At 42.9% G+C, this 21,823-nt stretch overlaps 3 protein-coding genes across 8 annotated transcripts; all 3 read right to left on the minus strand.

Annotated features, from left to right (window-relative positions):
• Positions 1-6: 6 nt before the first annotated feature.
• On the minus strand, positions 7-2,450 carry LOC115141288 (guanine nucleotide exchange factor MSS4-like). Its single transcript, XM_029680035.2, has 2 exons — positions 1,814-2,450; positions 7-1,498 (listed from the first exon to the last, which is right to left on the minus strand). Exons 1-2 carry the CDS (start codon positions 1,964-1,966, stop codon positions 1,250-1,252), a joined length of 402 nt encoding a protein of 133 aa, XP_029535895.1. The 5' UTR covers positions 1,967-2,450; the 3' UTR covers positions 7-1,249.
• Positions 2,451-5,667: 3,217 nt separating this feature from the next.
• Positions 5,668-12,914, minus strand: LOC115141298 (adiponectin receptor protein 1). 4 transcript variants are annotated; one of them, XM_029680054.2, is made up of 9 exons: positions 12,806-12,914; positions 12,113-12,186; positions 11,799-12,021; positions 11,134-11,241; positions 10,620-10,791; positions 8,480-8,666; positions 8,137-8,324; positions 7,695-7,888; positions 5,668-7,073 (listed from the first exon to the last, which is right to left on the minus strand). In XM_029680054.2, the coding sequence occupies exons 3-9, from the start codon at positions 11,940-11,942 to the stop codon at positions 6,945-6,947; spliced, it is 1,122 nt and encodes a 373-aa protein (XP_029535914.1). In that variant the 5' UTR covers positions 11,943-12,021; positions 12,113-12,186; positions 12,806-12,914; the 3' UTR covers positions 5,668-6,944. The 4 variants fall into 4 exon arrangements, with proteins under 4 accessions (XP_029535914.1, XP_029535901.1, XP_029535909.1 ...); XM_029680041.2 differs by having other exon boundaries at positions 11,784-12,021; XM_029680049.2 differs by lacking the exon at positions 12,113-12,186 and having other exon boundaries at positions 11,784-12,021.
• A 621-nt stretch (positions 12,915-13,535) lies between these two features.
• Positions 13,536-21,318, minus strand: LOC115141325 (NADH-cytochrome b5 reductase 3-like). Of its 3 annotated transcripts, XM_065002275.1 has the most exons (11): positions 20,916-21,318; positions 19,956-20,029; positions 19,708-19,867; positions 18,185-18,331; positions 17,910-17,982; positions 17,365-17,471; positions 16,997-17,126; positions 15,562-15,645; positions 15,350-15,435; positions 15,069-15,168; positions 13,536-14,591 (listed from the first exon to the last, which is right to left on the minus strand). In XM_065002275.1, exons 3-11 carry the CDS (start codon positions 19,825-19,827, stop codon positions 14,419-14,421), a joined length of 1,020 nt encoding a protein of 339 aa, XP_064858347.1. In that variant the 5' UTR covers positions 19,828-19,867; positions 19,956-20,029; positions 20,916-21,318; the 3' UTR covers positions 13,536-14,418. The 3 variants fall into 3 exon arrangements, with proteins under 3 accessions (XP_064858347.1, XP_064858346.1, XP_029535941.1); XM_065002274.1 differs by having other exon boundaries at positions 19,708-20,029; XM_029680081.2 differs by lacking the exons at positions 19,708-19,867; positions 19,956-20,029 and having other exon boundaries at positions 20,916-21,267.
• Positions 21,319-21,823: the final 505 nt, after the last annotated feature.

Consider the following 21,823-nt stretch of genomic DNA (forward strand, 5'->3'; position numbering starts at 1 on the left):
AAACAATATATTGATTCTTATTTATTCATCCTACAGTACACAAAAGTATAGGCTACATTTGAGTTATGCATTCTAGTGGAAGTGAAACAGATGAGCGCATTCATACTAAAGCCTCGTGGTGACCGGGACTTGTTTTTTTTAAATGGACTCGATGGGCTCGATGATTGGATGTAGTTCCTTGGATTCTGGTGTGAGGGAGGGTGCACAGAGAGGGGCCACGGACTTTACAAGTGATATGTAAAAATGACAAGCCATAGCCAATAGAGAATGTGTGTAAATTATATAAAATACATGTCCCGAACCAATTAAAGTATTCCATCAGCTAAAAGGGGTCTTGAAATTGACTTTCAATTTCCCATGCAGTCAAGTCAATGAGGGTGAACTCCATTCTAGAACTACAATTTACAAACAGGTCAAAAATCACAGGGATACATTTTATTTTACAGAGTTAATAACCATGATGAGCATGGACTGTGGAGATCTCATGGGGTCCTCTGGAGTTTGATGGCAATAGCTGAGGGCCAACATAGAGCAGCAGTCAAAGCCAATGTGGTATATCAACAGACTGACACTGTCACTTGAAGTGTATCAGCAACAAATGCATACAGCACACTCAACAAATACAACCACTCCCATTATTCAGAATGTGAAGGGTGTGCTATGCTGATAAGCACACTAATCATTCAAACAGTAGAAGTACAAATGGGCCACATTTGTAGAATCAGATAGTCTGATAATATTTCAGAAGTAGAAAGTAATATCAAGTAAGCCTATACAAGTAATACAATTCCAAAGGCTGTAGGGTTAACCTCAGACCAAAGCATAACACCTGAATATGGGTTAGTTACAGTATTAGATTGAATAACAGTTTTATAGACTGATAAGACATTTGTTCAGAGAACCACATCAATACCATTGTTGATCAGTAATAAACAAAGGAATTGAAGAACACTTGGCTTTGAAGAACTAAAGAGTCATCCAGCACCAGCCAGAGGGAAAGTGTAGGCCGGAAAGAATTAAAGGACAAGAGATACCAATGCTTGTTGCCCATGCGCAGTGAGTGACCGTCCTATCGCCTCTGACCACAGAACATTTGCCACCATTTTCTGTTGACTTCTCTACATGTTGAATAGGCACTGTCCGTCGACACCCAACAAGTAATCTACTGCGCACGGCTGACGTTCGTGTTGGTCTGTCTTGTCCTTCAGTTCCAAATGTGTACACTCTCAGGTTTTTACAATGGGCCACACTAGGCATGATTGACTCTTTCCAATGCAACATAGAAACTCTTTTTGTCATCCAGGCAGTGCCAGCCTATGGGTCCAATCTCACAGTCTGCACAAATGAGGTACTTGATTCTCCCCACATCCTTTGTGAAGCCCACATTCTCAAAAGTGTACATGTCGTCGACTAACCAGTGGGTAGTCAGTGTGTCCCCATCCACGGATCCCTCTGATTGGGTGATAGTGGTCTTCTTGCGCATTGAGGGCAGGAACAGCTTGTGGATATTGGGGAGGAAATAGAAGGCCAGATTCATCATGACAATGGCCACAAATTTGAAGAGATATACAGAAGTGATTTTCCACTCCCTGACATTGTTTAGTCACATCATGGCATAGCAAATTGCACATTGTATGCAAAATATAATTTTGAGCTGTAGTTTAGGTGGTGGTTAGACAATGCACTGACTTGAAATAAAACAACTGATGAATGCCCATTCGGATAGGAAAATAGGTCTATTGTGAATAATATAACTCGTAATTTAAAGGGTTATTTGTCTTTGGGGGTTACTACTGTCTAAGGTAAACCTTACCTCCTTCTCCGTAAACACCGCCATCCCTGGGCAGAGGACCTTCGATCCACAACGTTGGCACAAAACTGACTTGATATTCTTTCCAACCCCCGACACCAGCGTAGACCGGTCGACGCATCCTTCAGAGGGAGAGCACTGTTCTTGGTTGTCCATGTTGAACGCAATTTATGTGACTATACTACACTTATAAAGCGAATGCTAAGGTGGTTAGCTATAGTCAAACTACTGCTCTATATATTTCTTTCAACTAATGTAACCAAGCTAGCTAAATTAATGTGAATTTTGAGGCGTCAACTCACCTCTGCTGTATAAGCTGCTCAGAAAGAGTATACCTAAACTATTACCAAGCGGCTAGTGCAAGTAATGTAACTAGTAAAAGCACACGGCCATATCAACATTTTGTCAAAAAAAACGACCAAACAAGCGTTGCTGGAGTGTGCACCCGCTGAAACTTCCGTTCAGAGTCCACATCGCTCAATTATATCGTTCCTTCTTCATATATGATGATTGATTGGTTTGATTTTAAAATAACTGCTGCTAGGATGTTCTTTATCTACAATTAAACAAATAATGTAATTTCATCTATATTTTTGGGAAATAGTTAGTCTACTATATCACATATGTTTAAAACCAAACCATTTTTACATTTGGATAAGATCAAAATAGACATACACTTGTGATAAAATCGGATTAATCTGAGTGATAACCATATCCACCCAGTTTACCAATTCGTCAGAGTAAGGTCAACAATATAGAAGGTGCCATCATGTGACTGATACCGCACACATTATTCATAGTGAAAGGGCACCATAGAAGGGAAAGGGGATACGAGTCAGTTTCACAACTGAATGCATTCAACCGAAATATCTTCCACATTTAACCTAACCTCTCTGAATCAGAGGTGCTGGTGCTGCCTTAATCGACATGGGGCAGTTGTCGTTGGGGGTTTACTGCCTTGCTCAAGGACAGAACAGCAGATTTTTCCACCTTGCCGGCTCGGGGATTCGAACCAGGGACCTTTCAGTTACTTAACCGCTAAGCTACCTGCATTGACATCCAATTGAACCAGATTTTTGAGTTATCATACATAGACTGTACCTCTCTGGAAGTTCTAAGATACTGTATTTATAATCAGTGGACGTCATTGCAAACAACCAATCTCCCCATCTCTGGTACCTTCAGGTAGAATTTTAGAACCCCCAAGGTGTGTGGTCTCAAGAGACATAGTTTGCATTGGGTAAAGAGAATGTTCCAACTTTTTGTGACCATGCACGCAGCTAGCTACATAACTAGCCCAGATGAATAGCCCCCTGCATGAAAGTAACAATTACATTCCATAACATTTAGAATGAGTGATTAACTGCTACGCAACACCCCATATAAAATATGATTTGTAAAAGCTGGGGCTATAGACAAAATGTGGCATAAATATTCGTCAAATATGGAATTAACTACATTGAAGTAGCATTGGTAACTCTAAAACATACAGTGACTGAGCTAAAGGGTAGAGCTGCCTCTTTCAAGGAGCGGGACTCTAACCCAGAAGCTTATAAGAAATCCCGCTATGCCCTCCGACGAACCATCAAACAGGACAAGCATCAATACAGGACTAAGATTAATCGTACTACACCGGCTCCGACGCTTGTTGGATGTGGCAGGGCTTGCAAACAATTACAGACTACAAAGGGAAGCACAGCCACGAGCTGCCCAGTGACACGAGCCTACCAGACAAGCTAAATTACATCTATGCTCGCTTCGAGGCAAGCAACACTGAAGCATGCATGAGAGCATCAGCTGTTCCGGACGACTGTGTGATCACCCTCTCCGTAGCCGATGTGAATAAGACCTTTAAACAGGTCAACATTCACAAGGCCGCAGGGCCAGACGGATTACCAGGACGTGTACTGCGAGCATGCGTTGACCAACTGGCAAGTGTCTTCACTGACATTTTCAACCTGTCCCCTGACTGAGTCTGTAATACCAACCCGTTTCAAACAGACCACCATAGCCCCTGTGCCCAAGAACACTAAGGTAACCTGCCTAAATGACTACCGACCCGCAGCACTCACGTCTATAGCCATGAAGTGCTTTGAAAGGCTCGTCATGGCTCACATCAAAATCATTATCCCAGAAACCCTACACCCACTCCAATTTGCATACAGCCCCTACAGATGATGCAGTCTCTATTGCACTCCACACTGCCCTTTCCCACCTGGACAAAAGGAACACCTTTGTGAGAATGCTATTCATTGACTACAGCTTAGCATTCAACACCATCATCCACCTCTGGCCTGCTCGCCTCCCTACCACTGAGGAAGTACAGTTCCCGCGCAGCCCAGTCAAAACTGTTCGCTGCTCTGGCCCCCCAATGGTGGAACAAACTCCCTCACGACGCCAGGACAGCGGAGTCAATCACCACCTTCCGGAGACACCTGAAACCCCACCTCTTTCAGGAATACCTAGGATAGGATAAAGTAATCCTTCTCACCCCCCCCCCCTTAAAAGATTTAGATGCACTATTGTAAAGTGGCTGTTACACTGGATGTCTTAAGGTGAACGCACCAATTTGTAAGTCGCTCTGGATAAGAGCGTCTGCTAAATGACTTAAATGTAAATGTAAAACATCATAGTGCCCTCAAAGCTCATCACTAAGCTAAAGACCCTGGCACTAAACACCTCCCTCTGCAACTGGATCCTAGACTTCCTGATGGGCCGCCCCCAGGTGGTAAGGGTAGGTAACAACATCCGCCACGCTGATCCTCAGCACGGGGGCCCCTCAAGGGTGAGTGCTCAGTCACCTCCTGTACTCCCTGTTCACTCATGATTGCATGGCTAGGCATGACTCCAAAACCATCATTAAGTTGGCTGACGACAGACACAACAGTGGTAGGCCTGATCACCGACAACGATGAGACAGCCTTATATGGAGGTCAGAGACCTGGCCGTGTGGTGCCAGGACAACATCACCCTCAACATGATCAAGACAAAGGAGATGATATTGGACTGCAAGAAAAGGAGTACCAAGCATTACCACATTTTCGACAGGGCTGTAGTGGTTCAGGTTGAGAGCTTCAAGTTCCTTGGTGTCCACATCACCAACAAACTATCATGGTCCAAACATACCAAGACAGTCATGAAGAGGGCACGACAAAGCCTATCCCTCCTCAGAAGACTGAAAAGATTTGCCATGGGTCCTCAGATCCTCAAAAAGTTCTACAGCTGCACCATAGAGAGCATCCTGACTGGTTGCATCACTGCCTGGTATGGCAACTGCTCGGCCTCCAACCGCAAGGCACTACAGAGGGTAGTGCATACGGCCCAGTACATCACTGGGGCCAAGCTTCCCACCACCTTAGTCAAACTGTTCTCTCCGCTACCGCACAGCAAGCGGTACCGGAGCACCAAGTCTAGGTCCAAGAGGCTTCTAAACAGCCTCTACCCCCAAGCCATAAGACTCCTGAACAGGTAATCAAATGGCTACAGACTATTTGCATTGCCCCCCTCGCCCCCCTTTAAATGCTGCTACTCTGTTATCTATGCATAGTCACTTTAACTCTACCTGCATGTACATATTACGTCAACTTATCTGTACACATTGACTCTGTACCGTTACCCCTGTATATAGCCTCGCTACTGTTATTTTTAATTATTTGTTATATCTATTTTTTACTGAACACTTACTTTTCTTAAAAGTGCATTGTTGGTTAAGGACTTGTAAGTAAGCATTTCACTGTAAGGTTGTATTTGGCTCATGTCACAAATAAAACGACAAACCATGTTCATGTGTGTGAAATGTAAAGTGTGATGAAGTGTCATATCACTATATGGGACAGAAAATGCATGACTTGGGTTAGTTTCCCATTTTAACATTAATAAATATTTATTATGTGTTTACATTTCAGGGAAATGTATGATCCATCAACTTGTCTACACAGGACACAACACAAAGTCAAGAATACACAGATTGTTTAGTCTTTGTAATAAAGCCACAGAAAGTCAGCTTTAAAAAAAAAAAAAACTTAAATAAACAGCAGTTTGAGAAAACTATTGGAGGTCAAAAGTTTAATAGTGATTTCATTGGGTATAAGGACAAGAAAACAAAAAAGTTTGTTATCATTATATCTGGAGATCCTAACGAAGTTCACTTGACTGCGATATTGGCCCATCTATTTAAAAACTATTTCCATTGGCCTAAGGCACAGGAATACTAAAATATTATTCCTATTTCCTACTCACTACATGGTGGACCCCATGCAGTGACAAAGTTTAATGGTAATAACATATTGTTAAGGTGCAATAATTTGACCTTTAGAGTTCTGAAATATAGCCTTAAAATTAAACAAATCTCAAGCTGAGAAGGGAAAGAGTTGACCTATTCCCAGATTTGCCCATTGTGCGTTTCCCGGTTAGCTTCATACCAGCTATCAATCATACAAGATCCTGTTCGATTGAAAAGGGACATGAGGGGTAAGGGTACCAAGCAGAGTGTCTTTTAGGTAAGTCATTCAATTGTTTGACTTTAAGTTCCATAACCCATACCTCGATTGGAGTTGATTGTATGTCAACTAAATTTAAATCAACAAAATACTCTTAATCAATTGTTGGAATTGCCCACTGTTTTAAATTATGACTTTTACATGAAAAAAAATGAATTTAATTTCGATTAATTCCTTATAATTACAGAATAATAGTGGAACGAACTGACCCCAACCCGGACCCTTTCTATCACATAAGCCTCCTACAGCTTGATTTGGGAAGCTCTGGAGGGCAACGCCTCTCAGAGATTCCCATCCTTGAAGGAAACATGTAATCAATCTGGTCAAAATCCCCTGTTGTTCTTCATGAGCTAAAGTAGAGCCTAGAGCTCCCTTTTGATAAAAAAAAAAAAAAGTGCTGCTGCATCACCGGGATGCCCCTCTATATAGTTCACTGGCTCAAGCTACTTTATATGGGGAAAAAGTAGCACAAGCAGAAAAACACACCACAAGAAAACCAAAAATGACATGAGCAAATCGGGTGGGTGGGGGAGGGCGGAGAAAAGGAGCTACAGAGGACCATTGCGTGTTCCAGCAGCACTTTATAGGGACGGGGAACGACCAGGAAATGGATGAGGGGGCCACAGATGGGCCTCTCAGAGAAGGGTGTCGTCAGTGCACCCTCCCTCCAGGCCGTAGCGGAACTCCTGCAGGTTGGAGACGCCGTAGAAGTGGATAAAGGCTGCCGCCACCACCAGGACGTGGAAGATCTGGTGGGAGTGGAACTGAGGAGAAAGGGAGGTCAGAGGCTGCTTACCATATGGCACCCTATTCTCTACTTAGTGCACTATTCCCATATGGCTCTGGTCAAAAGTAGTGCACTAAATAGGGAATGTATGTCCAAAGGTTCCTCTGGTTAGAGCATGGTGTTTGCAACACAAGTTCTAGCAGTTTGATTACTACATGGGCCACATATTCCTACAGTACAGTTCAGTACTATATAGGGAATAACCAGAGTCCTCTGTGGTGTACTATATAGGGAATAACCAGAGTCCTCTGTGGTGTACTATATAGGGAATAACCAGTCGTATGTGGCGTACTATATAGGAAATAACCACAGTGCAGAACATGTGTGACTCACATCGCATTAAATGACGATAACATTATAATAATCATATAAATGAGGACATGGGGTTAGGTCAGGAGCTAGCTACAAGCCTGCGTCTACATCCCAAATGGCAGCCTATATCCTATATAGTGCACCACTTGACCAGAGCCCTATTTAGTATTTTCTTATGATCCCCAATTAGCCGCACTCTTTCTTGGGTCCCCCTATGGGCCCTGGCCAAAAGCAGCGCAGTATAAATGGAATAGGGATACATTTTTTGCCTCTGTTACACACTTACCCAGATGTCACATTTGCCAGGGAAGTAGCGTTCGGGGATCCTGGCGGCGTACAGTCCGGCGCCAGTGATGTACATGGCGCCCATCAGGTAGAACCAGCCCATCTGTCCCACAGTGGTGGCCTTGACGAAGCCCTCCTCGATAGTGAAGTGCACTGTGGGGACGATGCCACTCAGTCCCAGGCCCATGAACACTCCTGTGAGAGACATGGAGGGGAAAGGTTGGTTGGTGGAAGCAGGAGCAGCTGGATCAGTCATAGTATAGGATACAATAAGATGGTCAACCTTATACCAGCTATTCACACACATGTAGAAGAAAAATGCATTTCCTGATGATTTTCTCATGTTTTTAGCTGTTGTATTAACACATTTACATATATGTCATTGCTCTGTATCCATGTCACAGTACACACTCTAACAGGCTGGTTAATATGTGGTGCAGCACCTGCTCGTGTGGGCCGATGTGCGGGCGTGGAGAAGCGTTCCCACTGGGCCACTATGATGGCGGCAATGCCCAGCACACAGACAATGGTGAGGTAGATGAGGCGTGGCTGTGGGGAACAGTAGAATGAGTAGTAGAGCCAGGGCACAAATGAACCCATGATCAGCAGGGCGATACCCGAGTAGTCAAGTCTGAGGGAAAACAAAAACACTGAGGTTAGAAGAGGAGCATCCATTTAAATGACACTTTAAAGTATAAAAACCTGAACTGAAACGTCACATTTCTTTTCAGAAATACAGGAGAGTTAATCAAGATGAGCAAGAGGGAGGGGGGCATGCGGCCTTACTTGGAGAAGGTCCGGGACACTTTCTCAGAGTGGCAGTAGACGGTGTGAAAGAGCCAGGAGAAGCTGAGGCAGAGCACAGCACCCAGAAAAAACATCCCAAACACCACTTTCTCCTGCAGCGGGGCCATGAAGTACATATTGGGCCGCAGAATGGTGTACGTGCCCAGACCAATAAACAGGATCAGCCCTGGGGGTTGGAGAGGTGAGGGCATCATTTGTGAACTAGTAATCATACAGGGCATATCATGACAAATGAATATTAGCATATAGGAAGGGGTCTCTATGGGGCACACTGTATAAACACAATCGGGAGCATTGTAAATGGAAATGTGTTGTGTAAAAGAGGCACACTTCTTTGCTATGTAGTATAGACAAGTAACTGCACAATACATACAGTTGAAGTCAGAAGTTTACATACACTTAGGTCAGAGTCATTAAAACTCATTTTTCAAAAACTCCACAAATTTCTTGTTAACAAACTATAGTTTTGGAAAGTCGGTTAGGACATCTACACATTTTTACAACAATTGTTTACAGACAGATTATTTAACTTGTAGTTCACTGTATTACAATTCCAGTGGGTCAGAAGTTCACATACACTAAGTTGATTGTGCCTTTAAATAGTTTGGAAAATTCCAGAAATAGAAGCTTCTGATAGGCTAATTGACATAATTTGAGTCAATTGGAGGTGTACCTGTGAATGTATTTCAAGGCATACCTTCAAACTCAGTGCCTCTGCTTGACATCATGGGAAAATCAAAAGAAATCAGCCAAGACCTCAGAAAAAAAACTCTAGACCTCCGCAAGTTTGGTTCATCCTTGGGAGCAATTTCCAAATGCCTGAAGGTACCACGTTCATCTGTACAAACAATAGTACGCAAGTAAAAACACCATGGGGCCACGCAGCCGTCATACCGCTCAGGAAGGAGACGCGTTCTGTCTCCTAGAGATGAACGTATTTTGGTGCAAATAAATCCCACAAAGGACCTTGTGAAGATGCTGGAGGAAACAGTTACAAAAGTATCTATATCCACAGTAAAACAAGTCCTATATTGACATAACCTGAAAGGCAGCTCAGCAAGGAAGACACCACTGCTCCAAAACCGCCATAAAAAAGCCAGACTACGGTTTGAAACTGCACATGGGGACAAAAATGGTACTTTTTGGAGAAATGTTCTCTGGTCTGATGAAACAAAAATAGGACTGTTTGGTCATAATGACCATCGTTATGTTTGGATGAAAAAGGGGGAGGCTTGCAAACTGAAGAACACCATCCCAACCGTGAAGCACGGGGGTGGCAGCATCATGTTGTGGGGGTGCTTTGCTGCAGGAGGGACTGGTGCACTTCACAAAATAGATGGCATCATGAAGAAAGGACAATTATGTGGATATATTGAAGCAACATCTCAAGACAACAGTCAGAAAGTTAAAGCTTGGTCACAAATGGGTCTTCCAAATGGACAATGACCCCAAGCATACTTCCAAAGTTTTGGAAAAATGTCTTAAGGACAATAAAGTCAAGGTATTGGAGTGGCCATCACAAAGCCCTCACCTCAATCCTATAGAAAATTTGTGGGCTGAACTGAAAAGGTGTGTGCGAGCAAGGAGGCCAATAAACCTGACTCAGTTACACCAGCTCTGCCTGGAGGAATGGGCCAAAATTCACTCAACTTATTGTGGGAAGCTTGTGGAAGGCTACCCGAAACGTTTGACCCAAGTTAAACAATTTAAAAGGCAATGCTACCAACTACTAATTGAGTGCATGTAAACTTCTGACCCACTGGGAATGTGATGAAAGAAATAAAAGCTGAAATAAATCATTCTTTCTACTATTATTCTGACAATTCACATTCTTAAAATACAGTGGTGATCCTAACTGACCTAAGACAGGGACTTTTTACGAGGATTAAATGTCAGGAATTGTGAAAAACTGAGTTTAAATGTACTAAGCTAAGGTGTATGTAAACCTCCGACTTCAACTGTACATTGCTTAATGGCAGCATGCTGAACTTAGGACCCACTGAATGTGCCCTAGTTGTGGGGAACGTGGACTTGTGCTTCACTGTAACTTTATAGGCAATGGTGTGAGGTTCAACATGTCAGGATTCAGTCTCCTGAGATATCTCACACACTCACTCACCCAGAAGGTGGGTCCAGATGTTGCCTGTTTCTGTGTGGATCCTGAAGATGCTTCCAAAGCATGCGCGGAAGGAGGGCATGGGGGGACGGTGTCCATGCAGGAGGTAGTCGTTGTCCTTCAGCCACTCCGGCAGGACATGAAATGGGATGACCCTCCAGCTACCCTTCCACACCTTAAAACACAAGGGTTTAAGGCTACCATGAATGTCCTGTTCATCTCCGCACTCTTATTCTCTCTGTGTATGAAGTTAGACAGAGCAGCCATGGGGGCTGTTCCAGAAAGCAGGATCAATGAGTTAGCCAGCTAACTGTCCCAGAAATTCTGAAATAACGTCATCTTTTCGAGAAATATAGACTTGAAATGGGCATGGTATAATTGACTCGACAACCAACAACTCATATTCAAGTTTAGCTTTCTAAATGAATCAGAAAATCAAGAGATACTTTAGCTGCTTATCAAACTTAGCTGGCTAACTTATTGATCCTGCCATCTGGAATAGCCCAATGATGCCTACTTTGTGCACAAACTCCTCCATCTTCTCCATTGCGTGGTGAGCCTGGAGGGGCAGCGTCAGGACCTCTTCCACCTCTTCATCATCCTCATCAGGCAGAACTGAGGCCTCCTGCAAAGAGAGAAGGTGATTTAGTTAGGCAAGTAGAGCATATGCCTTTTTGCAGTGCAGGATAAACGTGAAAACATGGGAACGAATCCCAGTTGGTTTGGTCTACATTTCCCTGACCATTACTTAGGTGCGACCCCACCCAAGCTTAGCTCTATTGCCCAATGACCACTTAGATTGGTTTTGTCTTCAACTGGGGCATATTCACGAGGGTGCAACGCTATAGAACATTTAGATAGAAACTTATTTTGTAGAACAACCAGTTTGTTTGGATGTAGAATAGGCCAATGGGGAGATCTGCAACGTTCTGAACTTTCACCTCTCTGAATACACCCCATGGTTCACTAGACACCTGAATCTTCCAAATGTTGATTTGGAAGATTCTGCGCCCACTTTAGAAAATACCTAATACCTGTGGTAATCGAGGAGTTGAGTCAGGTGGCATTCCAAATGGCACCCTATATAGTGCATTACTTTTGACTAGGGCGCTGATCAAAATTTGAGCACTGTGTAGGGAATAGGGTGCCATATGGGACGTAACCTGCCTCCCCCGCTCTCACTTCTGACATCATGCCTTTCCCCGCTGTCTGCCGTCCTGTCTCCTCCAGCAGGGGTCCCAACTCCATCAGCTCCACATCCGGGACCCGGCAGTCCTCTGAGATCCGACAGTCTGCATCACTCGCAGACCCGTTTCGGCCTGACATAGGGAGACTGCCTGATGACCTGTCCTCTGCCTGTGTGTACTACTAAAGCCTGGCACTCAAGTCCGCAGTTGGCCCAGCGCTGAAGAGTCAAGAAATCATGACAAATAAATACTTTAGTTAATGTAGTTTTTCACTGAAATAACTTTATTCCAAATTGTAACTAACTTCACCTGTGACAATTGGACCTGATGTGGACTTTGGTAGGTCTATATTTCCCACCGACAGATGGTCCTTGCACTCAGCACTGAAGTAAAAATTGCAGCTTCCAGTATTACTTTGACATGTTACATTTTTACACCATCAACAAAGTCTTATAATACCATGTCGTGAAAATATTCACTCGTTAAATGAGTATTTGACAACAGTTATGACGAATAAGCTACTCGGCTAACATGGCAGGAAGACCAAAATTGCTCTTGCGAGACGGCCGGAAAATGTAGTTAGCTAACGTTAACGTTAGCTGGCAGCTAACAAACAAAACTGGGAAAGACTGTCAGCTGGTTGGCTACCTTAGAACAAAGAAATCATACAATAGTATCCGAATAAACATGGAACTGGAATAGCAAGACAACGACTTCAATAATATGATTTGGCTGACATGATTTCTGACGTACACCAGCAAATTATAGCTAGCTAGAGCCCCAAAGTAACGTACGCTAACCGCAGATGCTAGTATTACTAATGCCATTAGCTAGCATGAAAGGCTAACTAGTTAGCTTTCGCATACACGAAGAAAACTGGTCACGTCTGGCTGTATCGAACCAATGCCAAACACACTGACACAGTTGCAAATACAATGCTACAATATTGTTCATTGTTGTAGCGTGTTAACTTTTGCATTTTCATTCAGCGGACGTAGCTACCTGATACTCCAGACGTCAAAGGAAATGTGATCCCTTCCCGATTCTCACAAAAACAAGCCGAACCCCCGAACGAACAGTCAACGCAGCACGGTTAACGAAAATGACAAGTCAATGCCAAGCAAAGAGTTCCAACTGGTTCTCATAAACAACGTAACAGCGTCTCCATCTAGTGGTTAAAATTACAAATATAAAAATGTTTTAGACGTAACACCAAAATACTGTCTGTATATGTAGCCATTATATCCAATCAACATAGATTTAAGTGGTACATCGTTTTATTCCCAGGTCATACACGTGCTTCTCCAATAAATTATTGAGTGGAATCACATTACCTCCATAACGGTGCCTGCATGAACCCCCAAACTTAACAGTAGTGGATGTACAGTATGTGAAAAGTTGGCTTCAGCACTGAGCTGTCTAAACCACATTTTAGCAGCGCAAGAAAGGCTCAATTAAAAAAAAAGATACCCTCATCCAGCTCTTTACTTGTGGATAGAGATACTCCTACCTGTAAACCAACTACCATCGGCAACTCCAATCCTCAATAATCCCTGTCAAAGGGGAACTGTACTGTAGTAGGCTGTGGAATTAGATAACATTTTTCCAACTACCACCCAGCATTTGGACCACACTACATTGTCTGCACCAAGCACAGATTACTCCTTGTCGTGACAGCATTCAACTGTTGCAATCAGAGCCACGTTGTTCCGGCAAACTGAATGTCCAAATGTTTAACCTCCACAATACTTTATTTTACAACAAGGGATAATAGCTAAGGAACAGTCCAGTCAATACATAAAGAGAACAGGATTATGAGTGGAGACAATTTGAAGTAGTGGCAGAAATGTTGTCTTTTCTCTTCATAAACACAATCAATTTTTTCAAAGACTGTAGTGTATTGCAGATTAAACTCTGAAATTATATATAAAACAAAAGAACCTTGAATAATTATGCTCACACAATCTCACAGAAATACAATAAGAAATGCAGTCAGATCCCATACCCACATCAAAAAGCCCCACAGGTGCCAAAATACAGTATAACACATCTCTACAGAAGCTGTAATACTTAAGTACATATCATTTGTTGTGTACGCATTTAAAGCAAAGCTGCCTGGGCAGCCTCCTTATATTCAGCACTGCATCCCTGGGCATAATTCAGTTCAGTATGCAGCTTTAAGTTATATTCGCTCTGTCCTGTTTTTAGGACTGCTCAAGGCTAAGAACATCAATAATAAATCAAAGCTTTAAAACCTCACCTAAAAATACAATTGTAGATATCAGCAGGAGATGGAGGCTAATAATACAAAGGTAGGACTTTGGTTCCAAGTGAGCATTTAATGCTCAACCTGTCTGCACTTACCATATGGGGCTTTTGGCAGTAGATTGATGCAGTGCTTTAAGCAGACTGAAAATGGTGCACATACTTATTTTGGGTGCCAGTACTGTATAAATTTAGGTGCTGGAACTCTGCAAAATTTTAGCCAATAATCTATAAGAGATGCCAGTACTCAAGCAGTAGTTCCAGCCCAATCAAGCACTGAATTGATGTCATTGTTGCATTGAGAAGGCCCATGCTGGGGGTGGCTGGGAGGATAGTTCCTAGGCTGGTGACTAGTAGGCGAAGCGCTGACTCTGCCAGTAGCCCAACTTGTCCAGGTTGGGGTTGCAAGCAAACTGAATCATGGGGGGTGGACCGCACATGAGCACCAAGGTGTCCTCACTGGGGGTGGGCAGGTGCTCCTGGATCATATCCACATTGATGAAGCCCTCACTGTACTCCCAGCCTGAGTGACACAAATTGATCATAATTCAGTCTTTCATGGGGTCGTAAACAAGTACCAATATGCTTAATGATTCTGCCATAAAACACAACACAAATTGCAAAAATATTTAGCTTCTATGTTTATATAGATTGTGTATAAGCTTGTCTCCCATATTTAACTTCTCTTTGGTGCCAGACTGGGTTCAAACACCTTCTGCATGCATGTGTTATTTACTGCTATAGGGATTTCATTATTATATTTTCACTCTTTATGTGATGCGCAATGCAGAGAACACCAGAAGAAGAATTATTATTGAATTCCACAGTGAATTATTGTAATATTTGTTTACATTTCAATTAATTCCATTTGGTATGGGTTGCCAATTTGACATGAAAATTTAAAATGAATACAATTAAAATATGTACACATTTTGTTCAGACTTCAGAACTCTTGATGTCAACACTTGAGCAATGCAAGCAAAAGCCGTAAGGCACATACCCTCGGGTGCCCTGTCCACTGTAAACCACAGCTTGAAGCGGTCTGGGTGTCTGGCCTGGACCTCCTCCAGCTCATCCCTCAGCAGGATATCCTTCTCAGTCTGCCATGAACACACCACACACAGACAGTTCAGTGTTAACTCTAAACCTAAGCAAACCTATGAACTACATCCACAGTGAAGCTAGTAGATTTACAGTATCTGTTCTTTATTTATATAAATTAACCTATTGATATTAAAAGCCTCTTTTAGGAGAGAGGCCAGTGTGAGAGCGGCCACACACCTGGTTGGCATACAGCAGGCTGCAGGTGGTCCTGTCACTGGGGTCCTTCATGATAGCACGCACCAGCTGTAGCATAGGGGTGATGCCTACAAATAGGGAAGGGAGTTCAGCACCAGGAACTAAAAGCACTCACTCTACATTTACCCATTGGCTATAACAAGACAACATAAGTGTTTAGGTTCAGATTGCAGGGTTGCGAAGGGAAAGTTCACCTGTTCCTCCAGCTATCAGACCCACAGTACGGGCAACTTTTATCTCCGCAGGAGACTTCTTGTCTGTCTGAACTGCAAACTGCCCTGTTGAATGGAATGGGAGAAAGCAATGAGACAAATTATGCCAAAACAATCCAGAGATTATTTTCATTTTCCAGTGTGCTTGGGGAGCAAATGAACAGTTATCTGGTCCCAAATTGAAGACAGGATGATGGACACCCCCAACAACTATGTTGTGGAACATTGTATCAAATAATAATGTGCGCATTAGTAAACATTTTAAGTGACAACACAGTAAAAGTATATTCTTTCGGCAGTGCTTTTCTGGAACCTTTGGGGAATGAAAGTTGCAAAATGCGATGCAGCAAGCCAGGAAATTGCTCAGAGATATTGTACATTTACTGTTGACATATTCAGTAGACTTAAGGTTGACTAGAAGTGTGTGCACACAATCAGTCTCAGCCAGCCACACCCAAGTACACAAAGCTAAAACCCCCATTCCATTAGACTGTGTGCGCATCCCAAATGGCACCAGATTCTCTAAAGACCAGAGCCTTATGGGCCATGGTAAAAAGAACGCACTAATATTAAGGCTGGGAATTGCCAGGGGCCTCACAAATGTAGGTGTCAATAAGATATGTATTGCAGCCTCCCGAGTGGCGCAGTGTTCTAAGGCACTGCATCGCTAGCTGTGCCTCTAGAGATTCTAGTTCGAGTCCAGGCTATCGCAGCCGGCCATGCACAATTGGCCCAGTGTTATCCGGGTTGGGGGAGGGTTTGGCCGGCAGGGATGTTCATGACCCATTATGCACTAGCGACTCCTGTGGCGGGCCGGGCGCAACGCACACTGACACAGTCGCCAGGCATAGTGTTTCCTCCGACACATTGGTGCAGCTGGCTTCCGGGTTAAGCGGGCGTTGTGTCAAGAAGCAGTGTGGCATGGCTGGGTTGTGTTTCAGAGGACGCACGGCTCTCGACCTTCGCCTCTCCTGAGTTCGTACGGGAGTTGCAGTGATAGGACTGTAACTACCAATTGGATACCACAAAATTGGGGAGAAAAAGGGGTAAAAAAAAAAAGAGAATATGTATTGAAATGCTCATGATTTTGTATTGCGGTTTGATACTGCAATTTTATTGCGATTTGATGTTCCAAACATATTGCTCGCTATACGTCTGCTGCAAAAAGACGAGATCATGAAAAAAATGAGTTTATCAAAGAGAGAAATAAAAAGTGCAGAGTTTTGCCACAGGTACAGCCAACTAGCGCTAGCTAATGCCATTTACATTAGCACTTTAAAAAAATAAGTTTAACTTGTATTTTTGTTTAACAAATTGATACCTAGTCAAATATCGATATTATATCATCCAAAAATAACATTGCGACACATCATTAGTAAATATCAGGAGGGTGTGCCGGGCAGTGGACTGGTTGTACCATGCCCTCTGTACTCCAGCAGTCCTCCTGGTCCTCTGAAGTCCACAACATCTCCCAGGTGCAGACTCTCCAGGTACTGGGACATCTTGCCTCCATCAGGAAACTTCAGGTGCACATTACTGAAGTAGATCTGGGGAGGAATTTTCTACATTAAATATGGTTTGCAGATCAGGGTCCTTATATATCAAGCGCCTCACAGTAGCAGTGATTATTTAGGCTAGGTTTTTCTCTTTTAGATCCCAAAGAACAAGATTATCTACTAACAGGTCCAGCATGTCATCACTCCTCCTACTACGACACGCTCAATACATACGGTAGTACTAGTGTTCAGTATAATATATAAGATTGCTTTGACAAACCAAACATACCTTCACAACCAAGTCAACATATCCTTTGTCGTCGTCGCTGGACACAGGTGTGTATGGTCTGACTACCAGGCTGCCGTCAATACGGGCAGAGAGGTATACATGCTTCCCTAGAGGAAAAAAATAAGGGGATTAGAAACACAAAGACAACACTGATTGAAAATGGATTAATTTGGTGTGGTTTTATCCTCTGATTGTTCTGCTAAATGACTCATACACTAGAGGGCATTCAAGGACTGGGAAGCTAAGCGTTCTAGTTCCCATCAGTGCAATACAACGGCATCAAGTATTACATTTTGAGGGTAGTTATAATGCTGGTGAGCTAAAGGACTATTTGAGAGTTGGGCCAGTAACCAAAACGACACTGATTTGAATCCCCAAGACGACTAGGTGAATAACAGATAGATGTAAACTTGAGCAAGACACATAACCGTAATTGCTCCTGTAAGTCTATCTGGTAAGAGGGTCTGCTAAATTTCTATTAAGGGCATGGCACTGTATCAAATAATAATAAATGATCAAAAACTGTCACTTGACAAAAGACTTACCTACGGGCAGCCCCAGGATATGTTCTGCTGAGGGAAGCCGAAAGCGGAACCTGCGAGTATCATGGCTGATCACCTATGGAAAGAGGCCAAAGACATATCGAACTATTCATACATTGGTTTTGTCAAATAGTGTGTAAATTCAATGCAAAGACATCTACTACAAACATTTGGTTAAATGTTAGATAATAATTTCCATGGAGTATATAATTGAATTAAGCACAGGCCTCTGACACACATAGCAAAATGTCTCATTTATTTCAATAGCACACATGTACCTCTTTATCGATGAGCGTTAGCTGGTATTTCTGGGTAGGGTCAAGCAAGGTGACTGGAGGCTTTTTCTTCTTGCCTAGGTAGAGGGCTATAATTATGCCCACAGTGGACAGCAATAACACCCCAGCAGTCACAGCTACTGTCGAGAACTAAATACAAAATAGAAAGAAGATTGATTATGCCAAAACAATGTATAACATGGCTACTGTTGAAAAAATAAAGCAAAAATAAGAGAAGCAGACGTAAACAGATATTGGACTGTTTAAATGGGCAATCTGCAGTTCGTACATCAATTTTTGGACTTAAATTAATGTTATATAGATAATGATTCTTGAAGAATATCACTTATAAATGCCTGATGAAGATAGTTCAACTGTCAAACCCCTTCAGTACCCAAAATATAATAATGTTTTACACTAATATTCGTTTACATTTACAATGTTTACAAACTGTATAGCCCCAACACATGCTTGAAACTATCATTTTGATATAGTGGATGGTCAGTCCTTGCAAAGCTCTGTTTTTGAATTTAAGAGGTTACGCTTCTCCAGGCCCATCCCTCAGCTTTTTACCAAAACACAGGCAGTGTTTGCTTTGTTATCGTTTCAACTAAGGATTGACCCTTTAAATTAAAAAAAGGTGATTAACTCAGAAACCAAACTCATAAGGGGAATTTCATATTGCAAATGCCCTGCTATTATACAGTAAATTACATCAAGGCAGTTATTGTCAGTCATAACATTGTCGCAGAACAATACATCTGTTTAAGGATAAAGTACAAAAGGGAATCAGCTTGTGTAGGCTACTAACAGTACTTGAGTATTTGTTCTTCAAATACAAACAATGTCAGACAATTAGAAGTTCACTGCGCCACTGAAAAAAATAAAACGCAACATACAATGTCAAAGATTTTACTGAGTTAGTTCATATAGATAAGTAAATTGAAATAAATTCATTGGGCCCTAATCTACAGATTTCACATGACTGGGAATACAGATATGCATCTGTTGGTCAAAGACACATTAAAGGTAGGGGGGGGTGTATCAGAAAACAGGTCAGTATCTGGTGTGACCACCATTTGCCTCATGCAGCACGACACTACTCCGTCGCATAGATCTGATCAGGTTGTTGATTGTGGCCTGTGGAAAGGAACCCACTCCTCTTCGATGGCGGTGTGAATTTTCTGGATATTGGCGGGTACTGGAACACATTATCGTTCACGTCGATCCAGGCATCCCGAACATGCTCAAATGGTTGACAGGCCATAGAAGTGGGACATTTTCCACTTCTAGGAATTGTGTACAGATCCTTGCATTACAGGGCTGTGCATTATCATGCTGAAACATGAGGTAATGGATAATTGGCATGACAATGAGCCTCAGGATCTCGTCACGGTATCTCTGTGCATTCAAATTGCCATAAATAAAATGAAATCGCGTTCATTGCTCATAGCTTATGACTGCCCATACCATAACCTCACCATTGGACACTCTTTTCACAACTTTGATGTCAGCAAATCACTCACCCACATGACCCCATACACGCCATCTGTCATCTGTCCGGTAGAGTTGAAACTGGGATTAATCCATTTAGAGCCCACTTCTCCAGCATGCCAGTGGCCAGCGAAAGGTGAGCATTTGCCCATTGAAGTCAGTTAGGATGGCGAACTGCAGTCAGGTCAAGACCTTCGTGAGGACGACAAGCACGCAGATAAGCTTCCCAGAGACGGTTTCTGACAGTCTGTGCAGAAATGATTTGGTTGAGCAAACCCACAGTTTCATCAGCTGTCCGGGTGGCTGGTCTCAGACGATCCTGGAGGTGAAGAAGTCGGATGTGGAGGTCCTGGGCTGGCGGGGAGACACATGGTCTGCAGTTATGAGGCCGTTTGGACCTACTGCCGAATTCTCAAACATTAAATTATCTGGCAACAGCTCCTGCTGGACAGTCCTGCAGTCAGCATGCCAATTGCATGCTCGCTCAAAACGTGAGACTTCTGTGGCATTGTGTTGTGTGACAAAACTGCATATTTTAGTGGCATTTTTTGTAACGTCTCCAACAGAATGAATCTGTGTAATGAGAATGCTATTTAATCAGCTTCTTGATATGCCACACCTGTTAGGTGGATGGATTATCTTGGCACGGGATGTATACAAATTTGTGCACAACATTTGGGAGAAATAAGCTTTTGTGCATGGAACATTTCTAGAATGTTTTAAATTTCAGCTCATGAAACCAACACATACATGTTTCACTTATTTTTGTTCAGTAAATGCTTAGATGGCTGTTATTAACACGTTGTCAGATGTACCAGGACAGTTGGTTGCTTGGCAGACTGCTAGCCAAGACGAATCGCATGCACAAGTTTACAACATGAGTTTCAATTTTTATTCGTCGTATGTACAGGATACAAATAGTATACACTGTCCAATGAAATGCTTACTGTACTCGAGTCACTTAGCTAACTGCACTAGGCTAGTTAGTGATCTTTTAAACAGGTCAATCGCAGAGCCAAAACCTCAAATTTTGTGCATTTAATTTGACATGATATGACCAGTTCAGGGCAGATAAATGATCTGACAGGGAGTGATAGCTGCGGTGCCCTGTTACTACTCTCTGTTTAACTTATCAAAGTAACGTTGCCGCGTTAGCTGACAAGCTACTTTTCTACTACCACCACAGACAAAAGGGGAAACTAAAGCAACCCTGGAAATAATTTCTACAGGATATTCTTACCAATGCGTACTTCATGGCGATTCCGAATCCTCAGCGCAAAGAACTACTTGGCTATCTAGTTAGTTTCTCATCAGAGAGGGCACACCCCCCAAAAAAGATTGTGTTGACGGGAGGGCGTATTTAGCGGTTACACCAAATTTGTACAACATCCGTTGGAGAGAAGCGGAAATGCCACCAATTTATACAGCAGCACGATTATGATACAACAATAGGGAGTATACCAGATGTGTTCTCTTCTCAAGTCAAATTGTATATTCTACCATGAAAGTATACTGAAAAAAATATATAAACGCAATATGCAACACATTCAGAGACTTTACCGAGTTACAGCTCATATGACGAAATAGTCCATTGAAATACATTCATGGCAAGTCAGTTAAGAACAATAGCGGCCTGTCCTGGCCAAACCCGGACGACGCTGGGCCAATGGTGCGCCGCCCTGGATATGACTGGGAATACAGAAAAGTTTTTTTTAAATGGGCCCTACTATGGGACTCAGGATCGCGTCACCGTATTTCCGTGCAGTCAAATTGCGATGGATAAAGTGCAATTGTGTTCGTTGTCCGTAGTTTATGCCTGCCCATACAATAACACCACCGCCACCATGGGGCAGGGCGCTCTGTTCACAACGTTGGCATCAGCAAACCGTTTGCCCACACAACACCAAACACGTGGTCTGCGGTTGGGAGGCCAGATGGACATACTGCCAAATTCTCTAAAACGAAGTTGGAGGCATTTTATGGTAGATAAATGAACATTAAATTATGTGGCAGCAGCTCTGGTGGACATTCCTGCAGTCAGCATGCCAATTGCACACCCCCTCAAAGCTTGAGACATCTGTTGCTTTGTGTTTTAACAAAACTGCACATTTTAGAGTGGCCTTTTATTGTCCCCAGCACAAGGTGCAC

Source organism: Oncorhynchus nerka, linkage group LG2 (assembly GCF_034236695.1).
Source record: "Oncorhynchus nerka isolate Pitt River linkage group LG2, Oner_Uvic_2.0, whole genome shotgun sequence".
NCBI classification, from domain to species: Eukaryota; Metazoa; Chordata; class Actinopteri; order Salmoniformes; family Salmonidae; genus Oncorhynchus; species Oncorhynchus nerka.